Raw genomic sequence first — 11,140 nt, forward strand, 5'->3', positions numbered from 1 at the left:
GCTCAGCCTCTTTTTTTTTTTTTTTTTTTTTTTGAGACGGAGTCTTGCTCTTGTTGCCCAGGCTGGAGTGCAGTGGTGAGATCTCGGCTCACTGCAACCTCCGCCTCCTGGGTTCAAGTGATTCTCCTCCCTCAGCCTCCCCAATAGCTGGGATTACAGGCGCCTGCCACCATGCCCAGCTATTTTTTGTATTTTTAGTTGAGACAGGCTTTTGCTGTGTTATCCAGGCTGTTCTTGAACTCCTGACCTCAGGTGATCCGCCCGCCTCAGCCTCCCAAAGTGCTGGGATTACAGATGTGAGCCACCACGTCCGGCCTCATTTTAAAATTTTTTGCGAAGATGGGGTCTTGTTATGGTGCCCAGGCTGATCTTGAACACCTGGGCTCAAGAAAGCCTCCCGCTGGGGCCTCCCAAAGTGCTAGGATTACAGGTGTAAATCACCAAACTTGGCCAAGAATTAACATTCTATGCTTGAACCCTGGAGGCGGAGGTTGCAGTGAGCCGAGATGACACCACTGCACTCCAGCCCGGGCAACACAGCAAGACTTTGTCTCAAAAAAAAAAAAAAAAAAAGAATTAAGATTCTATTATACATAAACATGAAAAGCTGGAAAGGCTGAGAGATAGTCAAGCACCTCGGCAGTTGGATAAGGAAATCTGAGCTTGGAGAAGTCTGGGCTATAGATGTAGCTTTGATCCAAGTGTGGTTTCTTACTAACCATAAATAAATAAATAAATAAATAAAATAAATAGAAAAAAAGTAGCTTTGGGAATTGTCACCTTCAGTTTGTACTTCTGGGTCTATCAGGCCTCAGGAGCTGTTAGCCAACTGTTTCCCTGAAACAACAGCCTCAGGGATCAAACAGGTTTCAGAATTGACAGCACTTCCATTGTCCTGCCCAGGGGCACCCCTCAGCAAGGCGTAGGCAACTACTCTGGCCCCAGGGCACCCTTTCCACCACCCTCCTAGGATTGACAGCACTTCTACCTATGCTGCCCAGGGGAGCCTCTCAGCAAGGCACAGATATCTCTGGCCCCAAGGCGCCCTTCCCTTGGGGGAAGCCACCCTCCCGCAGACCCGGGGCGGTCGGCTCAGGTCGCGGCACCCCCTGGCGGCGCGCGGCGGGAACTGCATCAAGGTGGGTACGCACCGAGGTCCGGCCCCTGAACAGGCGCACGGGCTGGCTTGGGTCCCCGGTGCTGAGTGCAAACGTACAGAGCGCATAGGCTGACTTGTCCTCGAACCCGGCCAGGAGCTGGTGGAGACCTGCGGGTGGGCAGTGAGGGCTCAGTGCATCCCTAATGGCCAACTCCCACTCCCAAGACGCCCACTAAGGGTAGGGAGGGAGGAATTCCCTAAAAGGGGAAATTAGGTCTCAATTGGGGTAGCGGGGGCGGCAGAGCCCAAGGCAGTGGGACTAGGCTTGAAATGGAAGTCTCTGGGCATTCTCGCTTCCCTCTGGCACAGGCTGACAACACAAGGCTTTATTTAAAGTCAGAAAACTAGCCAATGCAGTGTGGACCTTGTTTGATTTACTGATTCAAAACTAACCAACTGTAGGCCGGGCGTGGTGGCTCACGCCTGTAATCCCAGCACTTTGGGAGGCCGAGTCGGGCAGATCACGAGGTCAGGAGATCGAGACCATCCTGGCTAACACGGTGAAACCCCGTCTCTACTAAAAATACAAAAAAATTAGCCGGGCGTGGTGGCTGATGCCTGTAGTTCCAGCTACTCGGGATGCTGAGGCAGGAGAATGGCGTGAACGCGGGAGGCGAAGCTTGCAGCAAGCCGAGATCGCACCACTGCACTCCAGCCTGGGCGACAAAGCGAGACTCCATCTCAGAAAAAAAAAAAACAAACAAAAAACTAACCAACTGTAATAGGCACTTTTTCTACAACCAAGGAAATCCAAAAAATGATTATGTAATATTTAAAAATGATTATATTTTACTTGTTTAACAGTTTTTAAATCTTTCACCTTTTAGAAATACAGTGGCTGCACTCGGTGGCTCATACCTGTAATCCCAACACTTTGGGAGGCCAAGGCGGGTGGGTTGCTTGAGCTTAGGACTTTGATACCAGCCCCAGCAACATAGCAAGACCTCACCTCTTCAAAAACACAAAAATTAGCTAGGCATGGTGGCTTACACCTGTAGTCCCTAGCTACTCAAGAGGCTAAGGTGGGAGGATTGCTTGAGCCCTGATGGTGGGCAGTGAGCCGAGATTGAGCCACTGCACTCCAGCCTGGGCAACAGAGGGAGACCCTTGTCTCCAAAAAAATTAAAACAAATAAAAATAAAAATAAATACAAGCTGAAGAACTTACTGATGATATGATGTCTGTGATTTACCTTAAAATACTGGACTGAGGAAAAATAAGGGGGGTTATAGATGTCACAAAATAGGCCTTGTGCCGATAACCCTGGAAGCTGGTTGATGGCAAATGAGGTTCATTATTCTACTATGCTTTTTTTAATTGACAAATAACAACTGTATATATTTATGCCCATTATCCTATTATGATATTCTACTATGCAGGTTTGAAATGCTCTATAAAGTGTTTTTAAAAGCACATAAGGACGGGTGTGTAACTCATGCCTGTAATCTCAGCATTTTGGAAGGCCGAGGTGGGTGGATCACCTGAGGTTAGGAGTTCGAGATCAGCATGGCCAATGTGATGAAACCCTGTCTCTACTAAAAATACAAAAATTAGCTAGGCATGGTGGCGGGCACCTGTAATCCCAGCTACTTGGGAGGCTGAAGCAGGAGAATCACTTGAACTCAGGAGGCAGAGGTTGCAGTGAGCCAAGATCACGCCACTGCACTCTAGCCTGGGAGATGGAGTGAGGTTCTGTTTCAAAAAAATAAAATAGGCTGGGAGCGGTGGCTCACGCCTGTAATCCCAGCACTTTGGGAGGCCGAGGTGGGACCACCTGAGGTCAGGAGTTTGAAACTAGCCTGGCCAACATGGCAAAACTCCGTGTCTACTAAAAATACAAAAATTAAGCCGGGCTCAGTGGATCACGCCTGTAAACCCAGCACTTTGGGAGGCTGCGATGGGTGGATCGCCTGAGGTCAGGAGTTCAAGACCAGCCTGGCCAATATAGTGAAACCCCTCTACAAAAAATACAAAAAATTAGCTGGTCGTGGTGGCGGGTGCCTGTAATCCCAGCTACTAGGGAGGCTGAGGCAAGAGAATCACTTGAAACCGGGAGGCGGAGGTTGTAGTAAGCCGAGATCGTGCCATTGCGCTCCAGCCTGGGCAACAAGAGTGAAACTCGTCACACACACAAAAAAAGGCCAGGCATGGTAACTCACACCTGTAATCCCAGCACTTTGGGAGGCCGAGGCAGGCAGATCATGAGGTCAGAAGATTGAGACCATCCTGGCCTACATGGTGAAATCCCAACTCTACTAAAAATACAAAAATTAGCTGGGCATGGTGGCACGTGCCTGTAGTCCCAGCTACTCAGGAGGCTGAGGCAGGAGAATCACTTGAATCCGGGAGGTGGAGGTTGGAGTGAGCCCACATCATGCCACTGCACTCCAGCCTGGGCGACAGAGCGAGACTTTGTCTCAAACAAACAAACAAACAAACAAAAAAAACTTAGCCAGCGTGCTGGTGCATGCCTGTAATCCCAGCTGCTTGGGAGGCTGAGTCAGGAGGATCGCTTGAACCAGGGAAGCAGAGGTTGCAGTGAGCCAAGATTGAGCCACTGCACCCCAGCCTGGGCAACAGTGAGACTCCATCTCAAAAATATAAATAAGTAAACAAATAGGCTGGGTGTTGTGACTCACACCTGTAATCCCAGCACTTTGGGAGGCCAAGGTAGGAGGATCACTTGAGGTCAGGTGTTCGAGACTGGCCTGGCCAACATGGTGAAACCCCCTCTCTACTAAAAATACAAAAATTAGCAGGGCGTGGTGGTGGGCGCCTGTAATCCCAGCTACTTGGAAGGCTAAGGCAGGAGAATCACTTGAACCCAAGAGGCGGAGGTTGCAGTAAGTTGAGATCACACCAGTGTACTCCAGCCTGGGCAACAGAGTGAGACCCTGTCTCTAAATAAATAAAAGCACACAAAGAGGGGACATTTTGGCTTGCAACTGTGGGTGACAGGATATGCACTGCTGGGGTCCAGGAGGGGCAGTCCTCCAATTCCCAGGGCAGGCCCTGGCTAAGGCAGTCACAAGGGCCAAGTCCCTCTTAAAACCCAGAATTAAGTACAGCCCCTTTGTTCCTCAACCCTACAGCTCCCACCATCCCTCGAGGCCCCACACAGTGCTCTCTGGAGTACAGGGTATGAGCTGCAGGTGCTAGATGGGGAAAATGAGGTGGAGGCGCCATGGTGGGGGCTAGAACCTGGGACTCCTGATTACTAGTTGGGGTCCCTCCCCTAGACAAAGCCCAGATTCTCATTCCCAACAGATCCAGGGAAGAAACAAAGCAGATAATACCTTCAGGCTTTAACTTCTCCAGAAACCACTTTCTGCAAGAGAAATAAAGGACAGTCAGACACCAGGAGCAGCTGGATCTTCTTACCACCTTTTCCAGGCTGTTCCCTATTGACAGCCAAGGGGAAATGAAAAAGAATGCCTCCAAGGGCCAGGCGAGGTGGCTCCCGCCTATAATCCCAGCACTTTGGGAGGCTAAGGCAGGCGGATCGCTTGAGCTCAGGAGTTTGAGAAAAGCTTGGACAACGTAGCGAAATCCTCTCTCTACAAAAAATGCAAAAAAAATGGCTGGGCACGTGCCTGCAGTCCCAGCTACTTGGGAGGCTGAGGCAGGCAGATAGCTTGAGCCCAGGGAGTGAGCTGTGATCACACCACTGCACTCGTACCTCAGCGACAGACTGAGACCCTGTCTCACACACCAAAAATAAATAAATACAGGCCGGGCGCGGTGGCTCATGCCTCTAATCCCAGCACTTTGGGAGGCCGAGGAGGGCGGATCACAACGTCAGGAGATGGAGATGATCCTGGCTAACATGGTGAAACCCCGTCTCTACTAAAAATACAAAAAATTAGCCAGGCGTGGTGGTGGGCGCCTGTAGTCCCAGCTACTCGGGAGGCTGAGGCAGGAGAATGGCATGAACCTGGGAGGCGGAGCTTGCAGTGAGCCGAGATCATGCCACTGCACTCCAGCCTGGGCGACAGAGCGAGACTCTTGTCTCAAAATAAAATAAAATAAAATAATTTAAAAATTAAAAATAAATAAATAAATACAAAAAATTAGCTGGGTGTGGTGACGCACACCAGTAGTCCCAGCTACCCAGGAGGCTGAGGTGGGAGGATCACCTGAGCCTGGGAGGTGGAAACTGCAGTGAGCTATGATCATGCCACTGCACTCTAGCCGTCTAGGTAACAGAGAGAGACTGTATCAAAAAAAAAAAAAAAAAAAAGGAAGAAAGAAATCAAGTTTTAGATTCCAACTTCCTTGTTTTCTCTTTCCTGAAATTAATCTACCTATGAATGTACTTCTCAAATGCATGGGGTCCCCTTTACCATCTCCACTTACAGGTCGCATTCTCACACTTTACAAAAGAAAGACATGCTTCTCCTATCCTGTCTTTCCTCAGGACAACGTGAAAGGCTGTTGATGCCAAGACAGGGAATGACCTGCAGTATCAGGTACCTCATCATTTTGCAGTTCTGGTGGTTTTGGGCCTGGGGCCCTGTGAGGGGGTGGAGGTGGTCACTCACATGTAGGGGCCAGGGAGCCCTCCAAGGGCGTTGAAGCACAGACAGGTGTCCTCAACCAGCACGGGTCCCTGTACCTGCAGCACAGACATACAGCCCTGAGACCCATGATCACCATCCCCACCTGGAACGCCCAGGTCACCTGGGTCACCCAGGCTGGGGCCAGCCCTCAGCTAGCTGAGATCTGTGGCAGAGAGCGCCATGGGAGCTGCCGTCAGCCAATCTCTGAACTTTGGCCAATCTATTATCTTATGAGGACACCAAAGCTTTGGCGAATTGTAAAGCTTGCTCCAGGCACAGCAATGGGAGAGCTGGGATTCGCTCTCAGCCTGACTCTCCACAGCGTGCTTTCTCAGTTCCACGAACACTTGTGAATGCAGCGGTGGATATGTGTGGGGAAGATGCAGGGCTGGAATGCATTGTCTGAGCATTTGGGGGCAGGGGAGTCTGTGTGTACATGGGAGTGTATGGTGGTGGTCTGGAGGAGATACCATGTATTCAAGGCTGGCAAAGGAAGGCAGTGTTCCAAAGCCAATATTAACTGAACCCTAGAGGACTCTGGGCCGGTCCTAGAAAGCTCAACAAACTGTGTCTACTCTATTGTTTCCAGCAGGCACAGGCCCGGGAAGCTACCTGGACAAGAGGGGCAAGTGTGGGACAAGGGCAGGGCAAGCACCTGGCGAGCTGCCTCCTGACATTTCTGTATGGAAATCTCATCCGGCTCCCCCTGGTACTCCGGCACTTATCAGGGAAACAGACACACAGAAAGTCAGGTCACAGGAAGACAGAGAAATCCAACCATCTTTTAAAAATAAAACAGAGACATACGGTCAATTTTCTGTGCCACCAAAGTGCATGGAAACTTATCTCCTAGAATCTGAATGACCTGTTCCAAAAGAAAAGAGAACATTTATCACCATCTAATGATTCCCCATTACTATGTGAGCACGTGAGCTGTCATCCACCTTTCTCATCAATAACTCTCCTGCCCATCTCCTAAAGCTTACCAACTCAGGCCCGTGAGCCTCACCCCGGCTTTCAGGGTCCCACCCCAGCAAGCCAGCCCCTTCCATCTTGCTTCTCTATCTCTTCTACGTCAGGTCTCTGCTTGTGCTAACCCCCATCCAGAACACCCTCTTCTCTTCTCAATGCTCCCAGAAACCCTAGCCATCCTCCTAGACCAGGAATTCTCTATCAGAAGATACCCAGAATTCAGGAGGCCTGTGAACATGGATTGGAAAAAAATATCTTTATTCTTAGTAACCCTTAATTGAAATGTAGTATCTTTTTCAATTATGAATATAGGTAACAAACCAAAATATTACTAGCAGTTCCTGTGACTTTTAAACCTACTAAAATCACAGATGTTGTTATAACTGATTACAATTGCTGCAGATATCTCAAAATATCATTTATCTCAATATTTTAAAATTAAGGGGCTGGGTGCTGTGGCTCATGCCTGTAATCTTAGCACTTTTGGAGGCCAAGGTGGGCAGATTGCTTGAGCCCAGAAGTTTGAGACTAGCTTGAGCAACATGGCAAAAACCCATCTTTACAAAAAATACAAAAATTAGCTGGGCATAGTGGCATGTGCCTGAAGTTCCAGCTACTCAAGAGGCTGGGGGCAGGAGGATTGCTTGAGCACAGAAGGTTGAGGCTACAGTGAGCCAAGATTGCACCATTGCACTCCTGCCGTAGGTGACAGAGTAAGACTCTGTCTCGAAAAAAAAAAAAAAAAAATTAAGATAATTACTCATACAGTGGTAGATTGAATCCTTTAATGCATTAATAAAGTATATATAACTAAATCACAAATATTTGTAACATTTTGATAATTGTACTTCACTTTAGTTGACTTCCTTTGTAATCCTATGTATTTTTTTTTTTTTTTTTTTGAGAGAGGGTCTCTCTCTCTGTCACCCAGGCTGGAGTACAGTGGCACAAACACAGCTCACTAGAGCCTCAACCTCCTGGGCCCAAGAGATCCTCCTGCCTCAGCCTCCCATGTATCTAGAACCACAGGTGGCCCAGGTACCATGCTTAGGCTAATTATTTGTAGAGCTAGCGTCTCACTTTGTTGCCCAGGCTGGTCTTGAACTCCTCGGCTCAAGAGATCCTCCTTGAGCCTCAGTCTCCCAAAGTGCTGGGATTACAGGTATGAACCACAGTGCCCAGCCTATAATACCATATATTTTATTTTGTACATTTAAAACTATTTTCCTGAGAAAGATTCCATAGGTTTCCTCAGTCTGCCAATGGCAGACTAGTTAAGACTACCCGTTCGGCCAGGCGCGGTAGCTCACGCATGTAATCTAACACTTCGGGAGGCCCAGGCAGGCGGATCACCTGAGGTCGGGAGTTCGAGACCAGCCTGACCAACATGGAGAAACCCCATCTCCACTAAAAATACAAAAATTAGCTGGGTGTGGTGGCACACACCTGTAGTCCCAGCTACCGGGAAGGCTGAGGCATGAGGATTGCTTGAACCCAGGAGGCGGAGGTTGCAGTGAGCTGAGATCGTGCCACTGCACTCCAGCCTGGGTGACAGAATGAGACTCCATCTAAAACAAAAAAAAAAACAAAACAAAACAAACACAGCTGGGCTAAGTGGTTCACGCCTGTAATTCTAGCACTTTGAAGGGCCGAAACGGGTGGAGGGCGGATCACTTGAGGTCAGGGTAGAGACCAGTCTGGCCAACATGGCGAAATCCTGTTTCTACTAAAAATGCAAAAATTAACCAGGCATGGTGACGCATGCCTACAACCCCAGATACTCGGGAGACTAAGGCAGGAGAATTGCTTGAACCCAGGAGGCAGAGGTTGCAGTCAGCAGAGATCGCACCACTGCACTCCAGCCTGAGCGACAGAGTGAGACTCTGTCTCAAAGAAAAAAAAAAAAAAGACTACCTGTTCTAGGCCAAGTTCAAGTCCATGTTCTCCAAGGAGTCTCCCTTGGCTACTCTAGCGCCTTCTTCTTCTTTTTTTTTTTTTTTTTTTATTTGAGACAGAGTCTCACTCTGTCACTCTTAACTCTCACCCAGGCTGGCGTACAGTGGTGTCATCTCAGCTCACTGTAACCTCCTCCTCCTGGGTTCAAGCGATTCTCCTGTCTCAGCCTCCCAAGCAGCTGGGACTACAGGCATGTGCCACCATGCCCAGCTAATTTTTGTATTTTTAGTAGAGATGGAGTTTCATCATGTTGGCCAGGCTGGTCTTGAACTCCTGACCTCAGATGATCTGCCCACCTCAGCCTCCCAAAGTGCTGCGATTACAGGCGTGAGGCACCGCACCCGGGCTCCAGCTCCTTCTTTAAATGAGGGCAATATTCTCAGCCAGAGGTTTGGGGTCTCATGCCCACTGTCCTGCATGGGCTCTGTTCAGGGTGGCACTGCCTGACTGGTCTGGCCTCAGGATCCCAAACCTTTTTTCAGCAGAAGGCTCTGGTTCCTGAGAAGGCCACTCAGTCCTGGCACCAAAGTGACATCAGTCCCTCCCTACACTACGGGCAAATGTAGGTTTCCCTAGTGATTACACCCCACTGGTCTGACTCAGACATATGCAGTGGGTGTCATCCTGATCCCCCACACATGACCCCCACTCCATGGCTATGGCTGATTGAACAGGGGCAATCTCTTGATTCAAGCAAAGCCAGTCGGAGCTGATATCTGGTAGAAGCCTCATTGTTCCATCCACCAGCAGGGAAGAAAGGGGAAAGATATGAACAGGAATAGGGATCAGCATCCAGAGAGAACAAGGTCAAGTCAGCTTCTTGAGGGAACTTCAGGTCCTGTGGGACACGGTAACACTATATTCCCACAGGAGTCATCTGGTGGCTTATATGAGCTCCCTGTGTGTTTCTGTTACTTGCTAGCCACAAAGTCCCTGCAAACAGAAACTTTAGATCCACTGCCTCCTTTACTCCTCCTCTCTATAGCGCTGTGAAGCAAATGTCCTGCATCATCCCCATTTCACACACGCGAAAAGAGTTAGAACATTTCAGGACGATGGTGGGGCACGGACTGCTCAGCGTGGAACTCCGCCCCACGCCCTCTCTGGGTCCTGCTAGCCCTGGCCCAGCAGCGGGATGTGGATAAGTCCCAGAAGAGTGTCGGGACACTGGGTTGGGGTCTACTTCAATAGGTGACCTTCGGGACGGTTGTTAAGAGCCCCGCTACTCCTCCGGGTCCCGCAGTCGCTGACCACACAAGCCCTGTGTCGGGATCTGTCAAGACCCTCGTTCCCTCGCCAACCCCGGGGCGCCCCGATTCCGCAGCCACTCCCTTCCTTCGCCCCAGCTTTTCCACACAGCCGGGTCAGGACCCATTCTTCCAGGCTGAATTCTGTTCTCTCTCCATGCCTCCTCCCACGTGCTTCCCTCCTCCCGGAAGCCCCTTCTCCGCCCTATTCCCAGCCGCCTCCCAGTCAGCCCCCAACACCCTCCCGGCACCTCCTCCAGCTTCTTGGCGTTCCCCGTGACAAACACGATCTTCCTCCCCACCAGTGAGGCCGCCATGGTGATCCCCGGTTACCCAGCTGAGCCACCGAAAACTCCTTGGCGTCCAGTGACAGAAAACTTCCGGCTGGTGGCGGAAGTGAACGGCTCAGTTTCCGGCCAGGGGTCCCGGGGAAAGCCGACCCGGACCCCAAGGCACGTATCGGGCGAGTGGGCCAGCGGTGGCGGCCTAGCCCACCGCGTCCGATTTGCTGGGGCCCTCCCGAGCCTGGAGATTGAGTGACCCATCCCTCCTGCCTAAGGGACGCTCTCTTCAAGAACCGGAAGAGACCACTCCCACCCCCACCCCGCCCTTGCTTTCGCTCTTCTCTGCAATGGGGTCTCCGAAAGGAGAAGACTGCAGCCCTGTGATCCTGGAGGTTTGCGCTCTCTTATGCTGTCTCAAAAAACTGCCTCCTTCTAGGCAAGGGCTTCCAAACCCTCATCCTGATCTCACCTTCAGCCTTACCCGCCAGCTCTGATCCACTCGACTGTGAACTTAAACTCGGCATAGCCTAAAACAAGCCCAAACTTCTCACCCGTTTTCACTCCTAGGCTTGAGAGCTCAGTATATAGAGTCCCTCACTTCCTCATCCCTCCAGCCTCTCAAATCTATCACCCCTTCTCCGTGGCCACCGTTTCAGCCAGAACTTTGCATTCCAAACACAACAGAAAGTAGGAAGTGCCCTCTCAAAGGTGAGTCTGCTGAACCTCTGCTGATACTGTCTTTGCAGCAAGTCATCTGACTCCCTCCTCCAGAGACTCAGCCCTCTGCCCGCCGCCTGGAACCCTGGGTCAGTACCTCTTGAATGGCCACTTCTGCCCATGGACAAGAAAGGGAGGGAGTCTGAGTTCTTACCAAGCTCCTCAGGCCATTCTGATGCTCATCAAAGTGTGGGAAAGCCCGGTGGCTCACGCCTGTAATCCCAGCACTTTGGGAGGCTGAGGCGA

General features: G+C 50.5%; 1 protein-coding gene across 4 annotated transcripts in view; it reads right to left on the bottom strand.

Moving 5' to 3' along the window:
* Positions 1-10,665, bottom strand: part of ITPA (inosine triphosphatase) — an 18,320-nt gene extending 7,655 nt beyond the window's left edge. Inside the window, exons 1-7 of one of the 4 annotated variants that reach the window (XM_063659471.1) lie at positions 10,647-10,665; positions 10,145-10,277; positions 6,526-6,583; positions 6,374-6,438; positions 5,701-5,774; positions 4,456-4,487; positions 1,152-1,267 (exon numbers count right to left, since the gene is read on the bottom strand). In XM_063659471.1, the coding sequence (XP_063515541.1) occupies positions 1,152-1,267; positions 4,456-4,487; positions 5,701-5,774; positions 6,374-6,438; positions 6,526-6,583; positions 10,145-10,210 (411 nt within the window). In that variant the 5' untranslated portion in view covers positions 10,211-10,277; positions 10,647-10,665. Of the gene's footprint in view, positions 1-1,151; positions 1,268-4,455; positions 4,488-5,700; positions 5,775-6,373; positions 6,439-6,525; positions 6,584-10,144; positions 10,444-10,646 lie in introns of those variants that run through there. The other 3 variants (XM_054467979.2, XM_063659472.1, XM_054467978.2) reach the window with 3 other exon arrangements.
* Positions 10,666-11,140: the final 475 nt, after the last annotated feature.

The sequence above is a fragment of the Pongo pygmaeus genome, chromosome 21, assembly GCF_028885625.2.
Source record: "Pongo pygmaeus isolate AG05252 chromosome 21, NHGRI_mPonPyg2-v2.0_pri, whole genome shotgun sequence".
NCBI classification, from domain to species: Eukaryota; Metazoa; Chordata; class Mammalia; order Primates; family Hominidae; genus Pongo; species Pongo pygmaeus.